The 21,129-nt window shown below is 49.8% G+C and overlaps 1 protein-coding gene across 1 annotated transcript in view; it reads left to right on the top strand.

Moving 5' to 3' along the window:
- Positions 1-9,028: 9,028 nt before the first annotated feature.
- Positions 9,029-21,129, top strand: part of CHSY1 (chondroitin sulfate synthase 1) — a 95,016-nt gene continuing 82,915 nt past the window's right edge. The window contains exon 1 of the mRNA XM_056865658.1: positions 9,029-9,333. Coding sequence (XP_056721636.1) covers positions 9,029-9,333 — 305 coding nt within the window. The remainder of the gene's footprint in view (positions 9,334-21,129) is intronic.

The raw sequence follows: 21,129 nt of genomic DNA, 5'->3' as shown, positions 1-21,129 counted from the left end.
GCCAAGAGCAGCGGACTCTAATGTAGAGAACCGGGTTTGATTACCCACTCCTCCACGTGAGCGGCGGACTCTAATCTGGTGAACCGGGTTTGATTCCCCACTCCTACACATGAAGCCAGCTGGGTGACCTTGGGTCAGTCACAGTTCTCTTTAAACTCTCTCAGCTCCCACCTACCTCACAAGGTGTCTGTCGTGGGGAGAGGAAGGGAAGGCAATTGTAAGCCGCTTTGAGACTCCTTAAAGGTAGAGAAAAGCAGAGTATAAAAACCAGCACTTCTTCAACTTTAATGCAAAAAACAACCCTATATCCAACAGTGTGTGGCCCAGATTTCAGTCAGGCAACTTCCTTGTGTCAAGAGGAGAGATGAAAGGGCAATGTGCAGACTGGCGCATGCCAGGCCTTTTGCGTCTCATCTTCTAAGTCCTCAGGGGGGCAGCATTGATCCAAATTTTCCCAAGAGCGGCAGAAGGATCCCGAGCCACCTCCATCAATCACAGCGCCAAGCCCGGTTGAAGTTTGCCCCGTGGCTGCCAAGGGGGAACGGCGCTTTTGAGGCCGTCTGAAGCTGCCGGCCCAGCCAAGGGCCAAGCGGAGCTGCTTTGGGTGCCGGAAATCTGGTGGAAGCTGCGAGCCATCTGCGTCATCCTGGAAAAAAAGGGGGAGGGTGGCTGGAAATAATTGTGACACAGACGACGGCGCTCGCTTGCCCAGATTTATTTTTTTTCCACTGTTAACTTTGAATGGGCAAAAAAGTGTGTGTGCGCGTATGCTTTTTTCCACCGTCTGCAGGCTTGGTGGAAGCCCGAGGACACCTTTTCAGAGCAGGCTTGCCTTTAAAACGGCACAAATAATTTTATTTTTTGATTTCTCTTTCTCTTCGTTCGAACTCTGCTTTTCTCCCCAAAGGGGGACCCAAAAGCGGCTGACGTCGTTCTCCTCTCTTCCACTGTATCCTCACAACGACCTTGTGAGGCAGGTTAGGCTGCAAGTGTGCAGCTGGCTCCAGGTGGAACTCCCTGCCCCAGGATGTGGTGATGGCGGCCAGCTTGGAAGGCTTGAAGAGGGGAGTGGACATGTCCACGGAGGAGTGGGCTATCCATGGCTACTAGTAAAAATGGATATTAGTCATAATGCATACCTATTCTCTCCAGGATCAGAGGAGCATGCCCATTATATTAGGTGCTGTGGAACACAGGCAGGATGATGCTGCGGTTGTCTTGTTTGGGGGCTTCCTAGAGGTACCTGGTTGGGCTGCTGTGTGAACAGACTGCTGGACTTGATGGGCCTTGGTCTGATCCAGGAGGGCTTTTCTTATGTTCTTGTGAGCATGGTAGTGCAGAGTTTTAAGCTGCAGTACTGCAGTCAAAAGCTCTGCTCACGACCTGAGTTCAATCCCGATGAAAGTCAGTTTCAGGTAGCCGGCTCAAGGTTGACTCAGCCTTCCATCCTTCCGAGGTCGGTGAAATGAGTACCCAGCTTGCTGGGGGTAAAGGGAAGATGACTGGGGAAGGCACTGGCAAACCACCCCGCAAACAAAGTCTGCCTTGGAAATGTCGGGATGTGACATCACCCCATGGGTCAGGAATGACCCGGTGCTTGCACAGGGGACCTTTACCTTTTTATGAGCATGGCTATTCTATTAGGTGCCATGGAACACAGTCAGGACAATGCTGCTGCAGTTGTCTTGCTTGTGGGCTTCCTAGAAGCACCTGGTTGGCCACTGTGTGAACAGACGGCTGGACTTGATGGGCCTTGGTCTGACCCAGCAGGGCTTTTCTTATGTTCTTGTGAGCATGCCTATTATATTAGGTGTTGTAAAACACAGGCAGATTAATGCTACTGCAGTCGTCTTGTTTGTGGGCTTCCTAGAGGCATCTGGGTGGCCACTGGGTCAACAGCCTGCTGGACTTGATGGGCCTTAGTCTGATCCAGAAGGGCTTTCCTTCTGTTTTCATGTCACCCAGCAAGCTTCCGTGGCAGAGTGGGGGTTCGAACCTGGATCTCCCAGGATCTTGTCCAAGACTCTAGTCACCATGCAAGACCAGTGTAAAAAAAAAGAGAGGCAGCCATGTGAAAAAAATTGGAATAGTATCATCTTTGACATGAGAGCGGAAGGGGGAATTTGCTGCTGCTCGTGCCTTGACTGGCGTGTTTGTCCTGCCTTCAGCATCTTCCGGCCCGCCGTCAGGGAAGATTCGCAGGCATTCTGTTAGCTGGCTTTTCTTTTTTTTCCCCTGCTCACCTGGCTCCTTGGTTGCTTCCAAACCATACTGGCTGCCGACTTTTCCCATCAGAAGATTCTTGTGATTTCAAGGCATGTTGCCGTTCCCTTGAACCAGGGTGCTTTTTGTTTTTTGTTTTGCTTTTCTGTTTTTAATGCCAATACACCTTCATTGTTGAGGGCCAGCGTGGTGTGGTGTGGTTAAGAGCCGTAGACTCTAATCTGGAGAACCAGGTTTGTTTCCCCACTCCTCCAAGTGAACAGCGGCCTCTAATCTGGAGAACGGGTTTGATTCCCTGCTCCTCCACATGAGCGGCCGACTCTAATCTGGAGAATTGGGTTCGATTCCCCACTCCTCCACATGAAGCCTCCTGGGTGACCTTGGGCCAGTCACAGTTCTCTCAGTACTCTCTCAGCCCATGTGGAGGCAGGCAATGGACAACCATCTCCGAACGTCTCTTGCCTTGAAAACCCTATGGGGTCACCGTTAAGTCAGCTGTTACTTGGCAGCACACACACAACCTTCTCTTTGCATTTATACCAGCTCTTCTTTGCATTTATGCCAGCTCTTTTCTAACAGTTAGAGTGGTTCCTCAGTGGAACAGGCTTCCTCGGGAGGTGGTAAGCTCTCCTTCCCTGGAGGTTTTGAAGCAGAGGCTAGATGGCCATCTGTCAGCAATGCTGATTCTATAACCTTAAGCAGATGATGAGAGGGAGGGCACCTTGGTCATCTTCTGGGCATGTAGTGGGGGTCACTGGGGGTGTGGGGGGAGGGTAGTTGTAAATTTCCTGCATTGTGCAGGGGGTTGGACTAGATGACCCTGATGGTCCCTTCCAACTCTATGATTCTATTATTCCTTTTTTGGGGCCTGACTGGTTGCGAAGGCGGTTGCGGGTTCTTCGATTGCAGCATTTTGGCTTGAAATTAAATCTCTCGTCACAATTGCCCGGCTCACGCTCTTTCAGCGATGCCACCCAGAGCTTGCTAGAGCGAGTCAAAAAACACCTCTATACTAAGTGGAAGATCAATGAAAGTCAGTATAGGATGCCGAACATATAGAACATCTTATTCAAACAGTAAACGTTCACAATTGTAGCTATAAAGTCCTCCATACATAATTTCCAACACAATTTAACCACGGAATAGTGATCAGCTCCGGCAGCTTTGCTCTTGAGAACTGTTTTGGAGCTGATCACTATTCCATTCTGCAGCATGTTTAACTCATGAACTGCTTGCAAACAATTAATTGTTGGTATTACTGCTGTTCATTGCACACTTTGCATGGTGATGGTTGGACATTATGTACGGAGGACTTTATTATGGCCACAGTTGTGAAAGTTTACTTTGTTTGAATAAGATGCTATATATGTTCAGCATCCTATACTGACCCAGAACTTGGTATTTGTTCGTCCAACTTCCCCAAGCTGAGATGCCCCTTGAATTGGCACCAGCGAATTGGCCCTTCATCCCTCAAGTTATTACCGCGGTCTTTCCAGAAGGCTCAGAGCGCCATGACTACAGAGGAGCGACATTCGCTAGGCGCACAGCCGTTGGAAGAAAAGGGTCCCGGTGAAATAATCTCTGCTTCTTTTTTTGCAAGAAGAATGTTACAGTAGATACACGTTCATCTATTTACACATTTATTTACTATGTTGGCACCCTGTCTTTCTCCCCAACGGGGAACCAACATTTCTTACATCCTCCTCTCCTCTGTTTTGTCCTTGCACCAACCCTGCTAGGTAGGTTAGGAGGAGAGGAAGTGACTGCCCCCAAGGTCACCCAACCAGCTTCTGTGGCACAGCAGGGATTCGAACCTGGATCTCCCAGAGACTCTGACCATTCATCCAGTTTCCTGTTTCCTGCAGTGTCCTACCGGATATTTCCACGAAAGCCACAAACGAACAGGGCAGCGTTGCCTCCATCAACTGATATTTGCTGAAAACTGCTTCTGAACATTGAGGTTCCGCTTAGCCATTGATTCGAACCTGGCTCCCCCGGAGCCTAGTCGGGCACTAACCACTTGTACACGACTGACTCTAGTTTTGCAACAAACCGAAAGAAAACACAGCACGAGACATCGAAGTAATTTTCCATCTCTACCTGTCATTCGTCCCTCCCAGCTTCCACCCTTTTCATAATGAGGGATGCTGTTGGCAAGGGAAAACAGGCCTCCAGCATATCTTAATAATGGATTAAATTCCCGCATTTCCTTTTACAAGCTGAAATGCTCCGAGCCAAGACTGCGTTTGTAGCTACCTGCAGGGATTGGCGTGGCTCTTGGCTGGGATTTCAACTCTGTTTTATGTAACTTATTAGCTCCGGTGAAGGACACAATTCCTCTTGTTCTTTCTCTGCCGCATCATGTGCGAGCCACATGTTTATCTCCAACCAGGTGCGCAGCAGAGAAGAAAGGGGCTATCAGCTGTCCTGATAGCTGGCAGTCCAAAAGTTTAATGTTGAACCCCAGGCTGTAGGTTGCTGACCGGGGGCATCAAACAGGCCCGTTCCCAAATGTCGTAATCTTAAGGATACTTGAAGATAACTTGCCGGTCAAAATAAATAGTCCTCGACCACTAGGCTGCATATCAAAGGCTCGGATAAAGGCCGGTTTTCCGGGCGCCAGGGAAAAGAATGGCCCACCTATTTGCGAAGTACTGGAAAACCAAGAATGTTCTGGAGTTAACCGATTAGATTACAAAATTGTACGAGTTTGCAACCATGTCAGGGCTAACAAATTTACTCCGAAGAAAGCCGATTGAGGACTACAAGCAGAAATGGCAGCCATTTTTGGACAGATACATAGAAAATAATCACGTTGGAACGAGAGGGCTGAGCAATTTTAAACAGAATTGATTATTATGTCTTTGATAATATATTTCTGAGAAACAGTTAAACTTTTTTAAATGGAAGTTCAGAAATATGAGTTACTAGCTGAAAATTACAGTTATAACTGTTCTGTAGCGGATATCGACGAAGTACAGAATAGAAATGAAGTGTTAAGGGGCTTGAATTACAAGTTACACTCTGTATCTATTTGTACAGACATACTCTGGGGTAAGGACATGTAGAAGGGTTATGCTGGGCACAGATACAAAATGAAATGTAAAGATTTCCCCTATCAGTTCTTTTTCTGTATCCCCTATAAAAATGAATAAAAATATTTAAAGAAAAGAATGGGCCGGAGAGATTGTGCATGATGCGGGGCCCGTGAAGTCACCCGCCTGCATATGACTTGGTCCAGAGTTTTTACCGCGTGTATCAGAGGGAGGCCGTGTGGCTCATGCGCAAAAAACAAAAAAAGTCTGTTGCGTCTCACTTGCAGTTTTGACATGAACATACGGAGAAAAAAGTTCTCAGTGTGGATTCCGCCGTTTGGGTTTGAGGCTGGTCTTTCGTTTGACGTGATCTGTCTCGCCGTTGGTTTTTTGGTTTGTTATGACCAGTTAGATCCGGGTTCCTGTTTGTGGACACTGAACGGATGTTTGGCACGGTTTCGCACACGGCCTGCTGATGTGTGGCGAGCCCCAAAACACACCCAGCCCAATCCTGGGGCATTTACTCGGAAACAAATCCAACACAATTCAGTGGGACTTGTTGCTGGTAAGTACGTCTGGGTGCGCAGGCCTACATGGATGCTAAACCCCCTCCAAGCTCTTGAAGCTAGTAGGCTGTGGCATTCCTACCCGAAATTGCGACAAAATGCATGGAAAATAGATTTCTTACTAGCTATACTGCTCTGAACGAGATGGCCCAGGCTAGCAACACAAAAGACATTGAAGAAGAAGAAGAGTTGATTTTCATATGCTGACTTTCTCTGCCACTTAAGGAAGGCTCAAACTGGCTTACGATCTCCCCTCCCCACAGCAGTCACCCTGTGAGGTAGGTGAGGCTGAGAGAGTGTGACTAGCCCAAGGTCACCCAGCTGGCTTCGTGTGTCGGAGCGGGGAAACAAATCCAGTTCACCAGATTAGCCTACTATATTAAAATAGTATAAAATATTTTAGTACGTTGTAGTAGTCATATTTAACAGGGTTGCCAGCTCTGAATTAAGAAATACCTGGAGATTTGGGGGTGGAGCCTGAGGAGGGCGGGGTTTGGGGAGAGGAGGGCGTCCTGTGGGGCATAACGCCGTAGAGCCCACCTTTTTCTTGTCTTCTTATGAGCACGCCTGTTACATTAGGTGCTGTGGAAGACAGGCAGGACTATGCTGCTGCAGTCATCTTGTTTATGGGCTTCCTGGAGGCACCTGGTTGGCCACTGTGTGAACAGCCTGCTGGACTTGATGGGCCTGGGTCTGATCCAGCAGGGTTTTTCTTAAGTCCATATGTTCTAAGGCTTTCAGAAGGGAGTAGACATGTTTTTTCAAAAAAATTTTTTTTTATTTTTCTTCATTTAATATATCAACAAAAACAATGTAATAATAATAATAAAAAGAAAACCAATAGTGCCTCTAATTTAACAATCAAATGACTTCCCCCTCTCCCTCTTCCATCTAAAGTTAAATTGTATAATCTTTTGCTAATGGAACTAATCCCAATATTATTTTAATTAACCTGTTCTTCTTGTATGCAACATTATTAAATCAATACCTAATTATAAAAATTAATACAAAATATGAGTAAGGGATTAGATCAATGAGTATCCTTTAAATGGTCCCGTTAAAAAATAATTTTCACAGTACATTCTCCAAGCCTCCCATTCCCCCCCCCAAATTGTTCATTATCATTCTGATTTATCAAAGCTGTAAGCTTCGCCATCTCGGTCAGTTCCAGCATCTTTTTTATCCAGTCTTTTTTGTCTCCCAGAGGGGAGTAGACATGTTCATGGAGGAGAGAGCTATCCATGGCTACTAGTCAAAATGAATACTAGTCATGATGCATGCCTATTCTCTCCCGGATCAGAGGAGCAGGCCTGTTATATGAAATGCTGTGGATCACAGGCAGGAGGATGCTGCTGCAGTTGTCTTGTTTGGGGGCTTCCTAGAGCCACCTGGTTGGCCACTGTGTGAACAGACGGCTGGACTTGGTGGACCTTGGTCTGATCCAGCAGGGCTTTCCTTTATGTTCTTGTAAGCATGCCTATCATCTTAGGCGCTGTGGAACACAGGCAGAATAAATGCTACTGCAGCCGTCTTGCTTGTGGTCTTCCCAGAGGCACCTGGGTGGCCGCTGTGTCAACAGCCTGCCGGACTTGATGGGCCTCGATCTGATCCAGCAGGGCTTTCCTTCTGTTTTCATGTCACCCAGCAAGCTTCTGTGGCAGAGTGGGGTTCAAATCTGGATCTCCCAGGATCTCGTCCATGCAAGACCAGTGTAAAACAAAAGAGAGGCAGCCATGTGAAAAAATTTGGAATAGTCTCATCTTTGACATGAGAGCGGAAGGGGGAATTTGCTGCTGCTCGTGCCTTGACTCGATGGGCCCGGGTCTGATCCAGCAGGCCTGCTCTGCAGGCGAACCGCGCGCGTCCCGCGGAGACCGGCTGCAGTAGCGGGAGACCTCACCCCCGCCCCCCACCTGGAGGTTGGCACCCCGAAGGTTCAGCCTCGAGCCCCTCCCCTTCAAAACCAGGGGGCGGCTCCTCCTCCCCCTCCCCTCCCTCCCCTTCCAGCTGTTCCCCTCCTCCTCCAGCGGCGCGCCCTGCCAGCGCAGGAGGAGGACCGCGCGCGCCTCCCTGCCTCCGTGCGCTCCGGCCTCCCTGCAAGCCGGGGGCGGGGGCAGCGGGCGGGGGGCGGGCAGGGACGCAGGCAGGGAGGCGCCGGGCAGGGGCTCGCTGCCCCCCTCCTCTCCCTCCGCCCCCTCGGCCCGGCCCGGCCCGCCCTCCTTCCTGCCTTCTCCCCCGGCGCGCCATGGCGAAGTGAGCCGCTGGGGGATGCGCGGCCAGCCTCCCCGGGCCGGGACGGGACGGAGGAGCCCCGCCGGGCCGGCTAGCAGGCAGGGGGGCGCCGGGGGCCCTCCGCGGGGAGGAGGAGGGGGCGGCTTCGGGGGGGCCGGCGAGGGGGGGGGGCTTCGGATTGGGGGGGAGCACAAAGCCGGGGAGGGGGTCTTTTTTTGGGCTAAGGCGGGGAGGGGCTAGCGAGGGGATGGGAGGGGGGAGGAGGCGTTGAGTCTCTTGGAGGGGGGAGTGGTCGAGCGAGGAGGGGGGGTCTCTGGCCGGGTTTGGGGAGGGGTCGCTTGCCACCGGCCGGGCGTCGCCGCTCCGGATCGGCTCCGGATCGGCTCCGGATCGGCTCCGGATCGCGGCCTCCGCCCCTCTCCCGAAGAGATCTGACACCCCCCGGGGGGGGGGCGCGCATCGGTTTTGGGGAGGGGGCGGCAGAGCCAAGGGGGGCCGCACAAGGCAGCTGGTGTGCAGGGAGCTGATCCGGGTTGACTCCGGATTGGGACCCCAAGGAAGCCAGTTGCAGGGACCTGACACCCCGTGGGGGGGGGCGCATCAGTTTTGGGGAGGGGGCGGCAGAGCCGAGGGGGATCCCGTTTCTGGGTTTGGGGAGGGGGCCCGCACAAGGCAGCTGGTGTGCAGGGAGCTGATCCGGGTTGGGACCCCAAGGAAGTCAGTGGCAGGGATCTGACACCCCGGGGGGGGGGGCGCATCAGTTTTGGGGAGGGGGCGGCAGAGCCAAGGGGGGCCCCGTGGCTGGGTTGGGGAGGGGGCCCGCACAAGGCAGCTGGCGTGCAGGGAGCTGATCCGGGTTGACTCCGCATTGGGACCCCAAGGAAGCCAGTTGCAGGGATCTGACACCCCGGGGGGGGGCGCCCATCAGTTTTGGGGAGGCGGGGTGGGGGGCAGAGGCCGGGGGTCGGGGGCATGGCTGGCAGAAGCCGCCGCTCCTGGCTCAGCGTGTTGGTGGGACTGGTGGTGGGCTTCCTCGTGGCCTCCCGGCTCATCCTCCCCCGGGCCTCCGAGCTGAAGACCGGCGGCCGCCGCAGCCAGGCCGGCCTGGAAGGGTGCCGGGGCAAGCTGGCGGGGGCCCTGCTGCACGGAGACCCCCCGGGGGGCTTGCGGTGGCCCCACCAGCCCCAGGGCCGCGGCCCCCCGGCCAAGAACTTCCTCTTCGTGGGGGTCATGACGGCCCAGAAGTACCTGCGGAACCGAGCGGTGGCTGTCCACAGGTGAGCGCCTCGAATCGTAGAGTTGGAAGGGACCGCCGAGGTCATCTAGTCCAACCCCTTGCACAACACAGGCAATTCCGAACTACCTCCTCCCCACGCCCCCAGGGACCCATACTTCATGCCCAGAAGATGGCCAAGATGCCCTCCCTCTCGTGATCTGCTTAAGGTCATAGAATCAGAAGAATTGGTTTTCTCTATCGTAGGTGGGAGAATATATGCCAGTTTTCTCTACCCTTTAAGGAGAATCATAGAGCTGTGGCGGTCTACAGGTGAGCACCTAGAATCAGAGTTGGAAGGGACCACCACGGTCATCTAGGCCAGTTCACAGCTACCTCCCCCCCACACCCCCAGTGACCCATACTTCATGCCCAGAAGATGGCCAAGATGCCCTCCCTCTCAGCATCTGCTTAAGGTCATAGAATCAGCATTGCTGACAGATGGCCATCCAGCTTACCACCTCCCAAGGAAGCCTGTTCCACTGAGGAACCGGTCTGACTGTTAGAAAATTCTTCCTAACGTCTAGACGGAAACACTTTTGATTTAATTTCAACCCGTTGGTTCTGGTCTGACCTTCTTGGGCAACAGAAAACAACTCGGCACCCTCCTCTGGCATCCTCCTTTCTGCCCTGGTGGCGGCGGTGGGGGGGGGGTGCACACCCATTGCCACCCTGCCCTTTGCCCTGCATCTCACACACTCTCTACCTAACCTACCTCTCTGGGTTGTTGTGAAGGTGAAAGGGAGAGTGTCAGCAGCTTGGGGCCTTTGTTGGCCAGAAAAATGGGGTATCCGCGAAGTCGGTAAATAATCCTAGGAAGAGGCTCTTTTGCCCCCTCGCATCTTCTTTTCTTTCCCTACGTCACTGTGAATTTTTTTCCCTGCGTTGGAAGAGCCATGGCTCATTCGTAGGCGTGGAGCAGGGGTCACTGGGGGGGAGGGGGGGAGGTATATGTGAATTTTCCTGCATTGTGCAGGGGGTTGGACTAGATGACCTTGGAGGTCCCGTCCAACTCTATGATTCCACCTACTGTATGTAGTTGTTCTGCTCCTGGCCTTTATTGAGCTCTGGCTATGTGGCAGCTGCATAGCCCATGCTTTCCTTTCTCCCTCTGGGGAAAGGAGCATTGCTTTATAACCACTTCCTTAATTTGCATGCTAATTCTGCACGTGGGGAAGGCATAATGCAAACTGTCTCACTGTGGACGGCTCTGGGGTCTTTTCGTAGGTGGGGAGAGATCCCCTGGCAATCTTACTGGTCTCTAAGGTTCTACTGGACTTGAATCTAGCCCTTCTCCCTCAGTCTGCATAGTGAGTTTGCCTCTCTGTTAAGAAGTTGCTTTGAGGTTTGCGTTGGAGAGGAAGGGAAATCTGGTCAGATTCCTCCTCCACTGTCAGGATCTCAGTTCTACTTTGTAATTCCAGGGGAATCTTGTTGCATACCTGCTATTCTGAACAGGGACACAGGTGAGGGCCCTGTAACGGCAAGGAGGAAGAAGAAGAAGAAGAGTTGGTTTTTATATGCCGACTTTCTCTACCACTTAAGGGAGACTCAAGCCGGCTTACAATCACCTTCCCTCCCCCTCCCCACAACAGACACCCTGAGAGAGCTGTGACTAACCCAAGGTCACCCAGGTGGCTTCATGTGGAGGAGTGGGGAAACCAATCCGGTTCACCAGATTAGCCTCCGCCGCTCATGTGGAGGGGTGGGGAATCAAACCCGGTTCTCCAGATCAGAGTCCACCGCTCCAAACCACTGCTCTTAACCACCACACCATGCTGGCTTTCACACCACGCTGTCTGAGAGAGCTCTAAGAGCTGTGACTAGCCCAAGGTCACCCAGCTGGCTTCATGGGTAGGAGCGGGGAAACCAACCCGGTTCACCAGATTAGAGTCCGCCGCTCATGTGGAGAAGCGGGGAATCAAACCAGGTTCTCGAGATTAAAGTCCACCACTCTTAACCGCTACACCACGCTGGCTCTCAGGGAGGTTTCTCAGAAGATAGCCATTTTTTTGGCCTTGTGTCTGGTTTTGGACGACCGCCGTCTACCTACAGATTGAGATCTAGCCGTCTCTTCGCTTGCAAGCAGTTTCGTCCCCAGCACAACCGAAACCCTCAGGCTGTGCTTTTTGCGGGCTCCTGCGTGGACCCGCGTCTTCCTGCTTTCCCAACGAGATGCCTTCTTCCCCGGCGTCTTTCACTCTGATGCCATCTCCGCTTTAAGGCGGACGCCCGGAGAGAATGACTGAAAAAGCTGCTTAGGTGGGAAGTGATGAAACCGGCCAGACGTACCATAACCTGGGGGAAAGGAATTCTTAACATAATGGCTCTTCTGCAAATAGTAAATGAGGCGCCTGCGGGCGCGTGACCTGCGTTTCAGGTTGACTCCTCCTATCGCTGCAAAAAGGCAACATTCATCATGCGCTTTTGTTTGAGGGCGTCCAGATCCTTAAGTGTATCTACCCAGCAATTCGCCTGGGTTTTTTTTTTTTATCTTGCCTGGAAGCCTGTGCAGATTTTAGGAGGCGGGAGGGATGGGCGTGTTCAAAGCCGTTTCCCCGACTGCACGCACCACTCCCACCACTTCCATACTCCAAAGCAGAAGAGCTGGCTGGATGTCTACAGCATTGCTCTGTGAGTTTTATTAATAAATTAAGAACCGGAGAAGAGCCCTGCTGGATCAGACCACGGGTCCATCTAGTCCAGCCTCATAGCCAGCGTGGCGTAGTGGTTAAGAGCGGTGGTTTGGAGCGGCGGACTCTGATCTGGGGAACTGGATTGGTTTCCCCACTCCTCCGCATGAAGCCAGCTGGGTGACCTTGGGCCAGTCACTCTCGCTCAGCCCCACCTACCTCACAGGGTGTCTCTTGTGGGGAGGGTGATTGTAAGCCGGTTTGATTCTTCCTTAAGTGGTAGAGGAAGTCGGCATATAAAAAGTCATTCTGGAGGACCAGCGAAAGGGCACAGAGGCCAAGGCCTTCCCCTGGTGTTTCCTCCTTGCACTGGTATTCAGGGGTTGACTGCCTCTGAATGTGGAGGTTCCTTTTAGCCACCATGGCTAGTAATTGCTGATGGACCTTTAGCCATCATGGCTAGTAATTGCTGATGGACGCTTATCAATCGATCTGTGCTTTGCGAGAGTGAAAGTCCACAATTGCTTTACCCTGGAAAGGCCTACATTTTGGTGACCCCCTTAGGACAACATTGTCTTTGGAGAGGGCATTGCATTTATTTTCCGGGGAGGAACGAATGACAACCCATTAATTCATATGGGATAATGTGAAATTGTGCCCTGAGCTATTTAAAATGATACATATGTGGCATCTTTCTCCCAACAGAATACAAAAAATTCTGTTGGGAGCCTTGACAAAGATACTAGTAATTGTTGGTACTGCAACCTTGCCAAAGCCGATTTCCTACACATGTGGTGGGGTTGTAGAAGAGCTAAGACATACTGGAAGAAAGTGATCCACATTATAGCTAACAGTCTCGAAATAAATATTCCTGCAAATCCTGAAACCATTTTACTCAATTATATGCCAGATATACAAAAAGATCTACGAGACATATTCCTTCATATGTTGACAACAGCTGGAATTAACTTTGCAAGGTATTGGAGAGGAAACAAATTCCCAGATATAAACAATTGGATAGATAAGGTTAAACGAACATGTATTAATTAAGCTGACTTATAATAATGATAAGGATATGGAACATCTAGATCATAGAATCATAGTGTTGGAAGAGACCACCAGGGCCATCAAGTCCAACCTCCTGCACAATGCAGGAAATTCACAACTACCTCCCCCCTCCACACCCCCAGTGACCAGAAGATGGCCAAGATGCCCTCCCTCTCATCATCTGCCTAAGGTCACAGAATCAGCATTGCTGACAGATGGCCAGCTAGCTTCTGCTTAAAAACCCTCCAGGGAAGGAGAGCTCACCACCTCCCAAGGAAGCCTGTTCCACCGAGGAACCGCTCTAACTTAGGAAATTCTTCCTAATGTCTAGTCAGAAACTCTTTTGATTTAATTTCAACCCGTTGGTTCTGGGCCGACCTTCTTGGGCAACAGAAAACAACTCGGCACTATCCTCAATATGACAGCCCCTCAAGTACTTGAAGATGGTTATCATATCCCCTCTAAGTCTTCTCCTCTGCAGGCTAAACATACCGAGCTCCTTCAGCCTTTCCTCATAGGACTTGGTCTCCAGACCCCTTACCATCTTTGTTGCCCTTCTCTGGGCACGTTCCAGCTTGTCTACATCTTTCTTAAATGCTGTCTGGATCCCAATAATCTCCAGAATGGAAAAAGCTTTCAAAAAATCTAAAACGTGGAGAGGAAGACGAGTAATGTTTTTGCTGGCTATAATATGCATAGCTGAGTTTGTTGTTTGTTTGTTTGTTGTTTGTTTGTTGTTATTTTAAATTGTGCCCTGAGATGGGGGGGGGTGCAGGCTGAATCTGTTACCTGTTCCTAGTGGCTCCTTCCATGGGAATCTCAATATTTCCCCATATCTGTACAGCTCTAGGTTAGATTCTCTTTCTTGGTAACACCAGAATGCCTTTAAAAAAAAAAAAGGTTCTCCCATGTTTTAGACGAAACAGAAGGATTTTGTCTCTCTTGGTTGATAATGAGGTGCATACTCTGAATGTAATGCCAGCCCGGTCCAGAAAGGAATATTTCAACTACATTCCTTGGATGTGTGCTTAGACATTTCTAAATACAGTTTAGCAACACTCACTTGGACGACATCTAATAACACATACCCAGGCTGACTCTGAATGATTATCATTTGCTTATGAAATGTTATGTTGTGCAAAAGAGGGGGTATTAGATTGCTGAAGAAGGCCTGCGGGCCGAGACGCGTTCGGCATGTGGTTTTAGAATCTCAGCCCTGCGTCTGTTGCCATGCGGGCTTGTTCTTAATATGTAAGTGCTTTATAATGAATCGATTTCATTGTTTTATGGAGGTCTTGTTTCACCCAACCTTTTGGGTACCCAATCTCCCACGTTTTCATAATAAAAAGGGCCCAGTTCGCAACCTATCGTTTCCTCTGGTAGGGAACCGTTGGGCTAGAGCAGGGGTGTCAAACATAAGGCTCAGTGGGAGAGCATCTGCTTGGCATGCAGAAAGGTCCCAGGTTCAATCCCCAGCATCTCCAGTTAAAGGGACTAGGCAGGCAGATGATGTGAAAGACCTTTGCCTGGGACCCTGGAGAGCCGCTGCCGGTCTGAGTAGACAATACTGGCTTTGATGGATCAAGGGTCTGATTCAGTATAAGGCAGCTTCATGTGTTCATAAGGCCCGCGGGCCAGATCTGGCCTCCAGCCAGCCGAGACAGCCACCCCCACCCCCAATCTGGGCTGGCGAGGCATGGCCCGGCCCAACCAAGTGACATTTGTGTCATGTCCGGACCTCATGACAGTTGAGTTTGACATCCCGGGCTAGAATCTTTGCACCCAGGTATGGTTATTTTCTTATTTCAGGGAGCTGGTTGTTTTCTGTTTTAAGCAGCCTGAAAATGGTAGCGCCCTCCCATCTGCGGTTTGAAGTGGTATAGCCCTGCTCTCCACTTTTGTGGTGTGTCTGCCGCAGGACTTAGCCGCCCGAGCTGAACGCCTTCGGACCGTGTTCATCGTAGTTCTGACTGCTGTGTCACGGAAGGGCTTGTGACTCTTGGAAGACAGTTGCATGCCGTAGCGACAACCCCCCCTTCAATCCCCCCCTTAATCTTGTTTGCATGATCAGCTCTTGGTGCAAAGCCTCTTTGTGTTCTTTCCTAAGGACGTCTGCTTTACAGATCTTCCCCTCACCCGTTTCTGCATCGGCGAATGTGTGTGTAAAGGTAGTCCCCTGTGCAAGCACCGGGTCATTCCTGACCCATGGGGTCACATCACATCACGCTGTTTACGGGGTGGTTTGCCAGTGCCTTCCCCAGTCATCTTCCCTTTACCCCCAGCAAGCCGGGTACTTATTTGACTGACCTCGGAAGGAAGGAAGGTTGAGTCAACCTTGAGCCAGCTACCTGAAACCGACTTCCGCCGGGATCGAACTCAGGTCTTGAGCAGAGCTTTTGACTGCAGGGCTGCAGCTTACTACTCCGCTCCACGGGGCTCTTCTGTCTGTCTGTCTGTCTATCTGTGGAGTAGGGGTCACTGGGGGTCAGGTAGTTGTGAATTTCCTGCATTGGGCAGGTGGTTGGACTAGATGACCCTTGTGGTCCCTTCCAAGTCTGATTCTGTGACTTTCTTTCTTTCTTTCTTTCTTTCTTTCTTTCTTTCTTTCTTTCTTTCTTTCTTTCTTTCTTTCTTTCTTTCTTTCTTTCTTTCTTTCTTTCTTTCTTTCTGTTAAACTTGAGGGTTGCTCATTCTGAAAGGGCAAAGGGTAGGCGTTCCTGAACAAGGGACATCCTTCCAAATACGTCCCAGGCGCTCGCTCCTGTTTGCATGAATGAAAGCGGATGACACCCTGAGCTTCTCCAGGGATTAGCCCTCTTCCCCCACGTTCGCCTCGCTCTTATGTTTCTCTCTCCCTTCCTCCCAAGAGGCTCACGGCAGCACTGACCCCTCCTCCATCTTATCCTAGCTCTGGCCCTTGCAAGATAACGGTAGAGCCAGAGGGAACAGGGTCAGACTGGCATGGAGAAGAAGAAGAAGAGTTGGTTTTTATATGCCAACTCTCTCTACCACTTAAGGGAGACTCAAACCGGCTTACAATCACCTTCCCTTCCCCTCCCCACAACAGACACCCTGTGAAGTAGGTGGGGCTGAGAGAGCTGTGACTAGCCTCAGGTCACCCAGCTGGCTTCATGTGGAGGGGCTGGGTGACCTTGGGCTAGTCACAGTTCTCTTTGAGCTCTCTCAGCCCCTTACCTCCCAGGGTGTCTGTTGTGGGGGAGAGGAAGGGAAGGAGATTCTAAGATGGTTTGACTCTCCTTAAAAGGTAGAGAAAATTGGCATATAAAAACCAACTCTTCTTCTTCTGCCTCCCATTTCTCACTCCTGAAGCTACTGCCATTCAGATTCAGTGTGTGACTTCAAATTGGATTTTTTTTTTTTTTTTAGATTGAGAGAGACTTTCTTCCCTCTTCTCAGATGCTGGCTGATTTTAAAACCGCCGTCTATTGTTTTTCTTTTAATCTACAACTTGGCAAGCTCAGACGCGGGCAGACGGATGGCCCAGCCAGGCTTCTAGCGTTATCAAGAAGGGAGTGTTGGCAGGTGAGGGGGAGACTGAGTCCACACCGCTTTGCCAAATGTGCTGGTCGTAAAAAAAAATCTAAGAGAATATTCTCTGGCAATTGGAAAGAAGAACACAAGTATGGCAGGTCAAAGAGCAAGTATAGAAGCGGGTAACAAAACACTTGCTGGGGGTAAGACGCAGCAAGAATTGCGGTAACTGGTAGCCAAAAGGAAGCATTTCTGATCAGCTGTTGGTGTCGCCCCCCCCCAAAAAAAATCTCTTGTTCTTCCCTAATGTAACCCTTGGCTCCCTTTTCTGCCAGCTGAAGACCATGGCAAAGGGCTCTTGAACCCCCTTCCTCTCCAGCTTGAATAGATGCTTTGGCAAAGGCCACATGCCCCTTGGTTGCTTGCGAGCCAAGGCACTGGCAAATAGGAAGAAGAAGGAGAGTTGGTTTTTATATGCCGACTTTCTCTACCACTTAAGGGAGACTCAAACCGGCTTACAATCACCCACCCTTCCCCTCCCCACAACAGACATCCTGTGAGGTAGGTGGGGCTGAGAGAGTGTGACTAGCCCAAGGACACCCAGCTGGCTTTATGTGGAGCAGTGGGGAAACCAATCCAGTTCACCAGATTAGCGTCCGCCGCTCATGGGGAGGAGTGGGGAATCAAACCCGGTTCTCCAGATCAGAGTCCACCGCTCCAAACCGCCGCTCTTAACCACTACACCATGCTGCCTCTCTAGGAGTGAATAGTGAAGGGTAGGGCTGTGCCAAAGCCTCTATTTATTGTCTCAGGATAGAGGGGGCTAAAGAGCCCTTTGCCCAGGTCTTGGCTCATGCATTTTTTGGTTTGCTTCCTTTGCCTCAAGTCACAGCGGACATATGGTGACCCCGTAGGGTTTTCATGGCAAGAGACTAACAGAGGTGGCTTGCCAGTGCCTTCCTCTGCACAGCAACCCTGGTATTCCCTGGTGGTCTCCCATCAACATACTAACCAGGGCTGACCCTGCTTAGCTTTTGAGATCTGACGGGATCAGGCTAGCCTGGGCCATCCAGGTCAGGGCACTCAGAATGTAGCCCCCCGATAAACAACTGCCAACTGCATTGAAGTAGGATGCCCCCCCCCCCCGTTAGCTCAGGAAACTGGGATTCAGCACTGCAAATTGGCAGGATGAAACGTGAGTTGAACTTGCTGCTGTAGCCGGAGTCTGATAGAGAATCAGACACATTAAGCTGCTTTATACTGAATTCTGATGTGTCCCTGGCCACAAAGACCAAGTTAATTCATGCCATCGTATTCCCTATTACTATGTATGGGTGTGAAAGCTGGACAATGAAGAAAGCTGACAGGAAGAAAGTAGACTCCTTTGAAAGGTGCTGTTGGAGGAGAGGGTTACGGATACCGTGGACGGCCCAAAACAAATCAGTGGGTTCTAGATCCAATCAAGCCTGAACTGACCCTAGAAGCTAAAATGACTACACTGAGGCTATCGTATTTTGGTCACATGAGAAGGCAAGAATCACCGGAAAAGACAACAGTGCTAGGAAAAGTTGAAGGCAGCAGGAAAAGAGAAAGACCCAACAAGAGTGGATTGACTGTATAAAGGAAGCCACAGCCCTCAATTTGCAAGACCTGAGCAAGGCTGTCAAAGATAGGACATTTTGGAGGACGTTGATTCATAGGGTCGCCATGAGTCGGAAGCGATTTGACAGCACTTAACACACACACACACAGAATCAGTACTGTCTACTCAGACTTGCAGTGGCTCTCCAGGGTCTCACGCAGAGGTCTTTTGCATCATCTCCTACCAGATCCTTTAACTGGAGATGCTGGGGATTGAACCTTCTGGCACCTTCGGCATGCCAAGCAGATGCGCGACCACTGAGCCATGTCCTTAAGGGCCTTTTATGCATCGGTTGTTTCTGTCGCGGTCAAGCCACAAATATTTTGGGGCTTTGTTTTCATTATGCATGTATTTTCCAACCTTCAGAAGTTGCATCGCTCTTCCTTCATGTTTCCCTGCGTTTTGTGGATGCTGTTTTACCCCGAGTTTAATATCTGCCTCGATCCCAAATCGAAAGCTGGGCCTGTTCATACTTGTCAATTCGGGGTTTTCTCCCCATGCCTATTCTTGCTTCTCCCTCCCACTTTCCTCCTCATCCATTCCTTCCGCTCCAAGCTGGAATACTATAAATTTGCTTATTTGGTCAGTTTCACAATGAGCGTTGGGCAGTTTCAGACTTCAGCCTGATGGAACAGTCTGCTAGTAGGGCGTGAAGGAAGTTAGAGAAGATTTATTATTACAGCATTAGCCAGAAAAGATACAAACCTAATCAATAAAACCCATTCCATGATAAAAGAATCTCTTTGTAAAAAATACAGATAAAATTTAATCAATTCAAATTCACCTTATTAACACTGGCAACCTTTTCCGAATGGATTTTAATTGCTTCAGAACAATATTTACAACATACAACCTATAAACTTACTATACACATAAAAAAGCCCACTCTTACAACAATGCAAAACCGGAGAAATAAGTCCATACAGATCCTCTGTTTACATAAACTTGGACAACTAGCATTTCATCAAAGTTGCAAAAATCAATTCTTTTGCTGACTAAATAGCAGTCCAACTTGATGAAATGCTAGTTGTTCAAGTTTATGTAAGCAGAGGATCTGTATGGACTTATTTCTCTGCTTTTGAATTGTTGTATTGTTTTCTTATGTGTATAGTATGTTTATAGGTTGTATGTTGTAAGTGTTTGCACATTATAATTGAAGATATACAATACACGTTGAAAGGTTTAGTTTAGTGCTGGTTAATTTTTGTTGCATAGCCTACATACAGCACTGGTGAATTATTTTTTTGAACGCAGAACAATATTTGGCTACCTGCAAATAACATTGAGAGTCTCCCTCCTGTAAGATGAATTTCATTTCTCTTCTGTGAAGGAAGTTGCCTTCCTGCCCTTGGTATTCGCAGGTACATTGCCTCTGAACATGGGGGTTCCATTTTGCTGACAAGCAATGAGAACAGAAGAGCAGCCCGTGTCTTCTTTGCAGCGTGCGAGAGTCTGACCGCAGATGTTCAGGGGTATTCCTCAGTGAAAACCAACAAACGACAGAAGGAGAAGTAGTACCCTGAAAGCAGAACCCAGCCGTAGGCAAAGGTTTATCTCAGTGCAAGAAAAACCCAGCCTCTCCCCCCACACACACACCCCCGTCCATAGTTTCTCACCCTCAGCGAAGGCAGTTAATCTTTCATGATGCAGGAAGCAAGTAAAGGAAATTAATTGGCTTGCGTAAAGGGAAGTCATTAAACAAGAGTAGCCCGGAGAACCTAATCTGGCCACTTTATCAGATGAATCTGCCCGGGGTGTTGCGCGTGGGGGGTAGACGGGTGAATGAAGACGGCTTGAAGGACCGACAACACACCGGTTACAAAAAAACACACCGGATTCTTTTGGGCTCAGGGGACTTGCCCTGCTCTGCAGCTTTGGCTGTGGTTTTTTTTCTGGAAATGTTTTTTAAACTGTTTAGTGAATGCTGGAAGGGGAAAAAAATAGATGTTTGATCACCTCTTCCTGGCTCCTGGGTTTTTTGTGTGTGTGTGTGTGTGGGGGAGCTGTGCCTTGTTCCATTTTCTTGAGGGGGTAGCGAAGTGAGAAGTCGGTTTTCCTGGACGTGACCTCCAAAGAATGAATGAAGCATTCTCCTTGCTAGTGGCTTACTGTAACGGGGAAGGTGTGTCCGTCTGCATTTAAAAGTCGCCGGCAGAGGCTAAGGAAAGGGGGCGGGATGGAGAACCGTCATCTTTTCCCCCTTTCCCAAAAATGTAATTTGAGGGGCGGGGTGGGCAGATACCGAAACTGGCCTTTCCCAAACGGGCTCCTTTCTGTCCCTAATCAACCGTCCCAAATTCTGATCCTGCAAGCATATACTTTTTTCTATTTTAAGAATTGGATTTCAATCAAGTGGGGCTGCCCAGCTGAACTTTCAAGGAAGGATTGTTTTATAGGGTTGCCAGCTCTGGGTTGGGAGATTCGTGGAGTTTTGGGGGTGGAGCCTAGGGAGTACGGGGAGGAAAGGGAGCTCAGTGGAGTATAATGCCATAGAGGCCAATCTCCAAAGCAGCCACTTTGTCCAGAGGAATTGATCTCCCTAGTCTGAAGACCAGTTGTCATTCCAGATCTCCAGGCCCTGGAGATCAGGAATTACAACCAAAGTGGCCATTTTCTCCAGATGATCTCTATTGGCTGGAGATCAGCTGTAATACCAGATCTCCAGCTACTCCCTGGAGGTTGGCAACCCTAGTCTGGCTGGACAGGGGAAACAGGATTTGAACCAAGCCATTTATGTCCTCTGATTTCCTTCTTTAATAAGACCTGGGCGGTGGCTTGCTTTTCGGAGAAGAGTTTTCTTTGATTCCACGGAGCTTTAAAAAAAGATGCACCTTCCCTGTTTCTAATAGGAATTCCAGATATTTTGAATATGTCTAGACAGTAAAAATGTTGAACATCTCAATTGCATCTCAGTATGCTATATTTTAATGGGTATTCCTATTGGGTTGATGGTTTAGTAATTGTTATCCAGCCTAGGTGTTTTGGA

This window comes from Euleptes europaea, chromosome 20 (assembly GCF_029931775.1).
Source record: "Euleptes europaea isolate rEulEur1 chromosome 20, rEulEur1.hap1, whole genome shotgun sequence".
NCBI classification, from domain to species: Eukaryota; Metazoa; Chordata; class Lepidosauria; order Squamata; family Sphaerodactylidae; genus Euleptes; species Euleptes europaea.
Note: the sequence above shows the minus strand (reverse complement) of the source record. Positions and strands in the feature narration are given on the sequence as shown.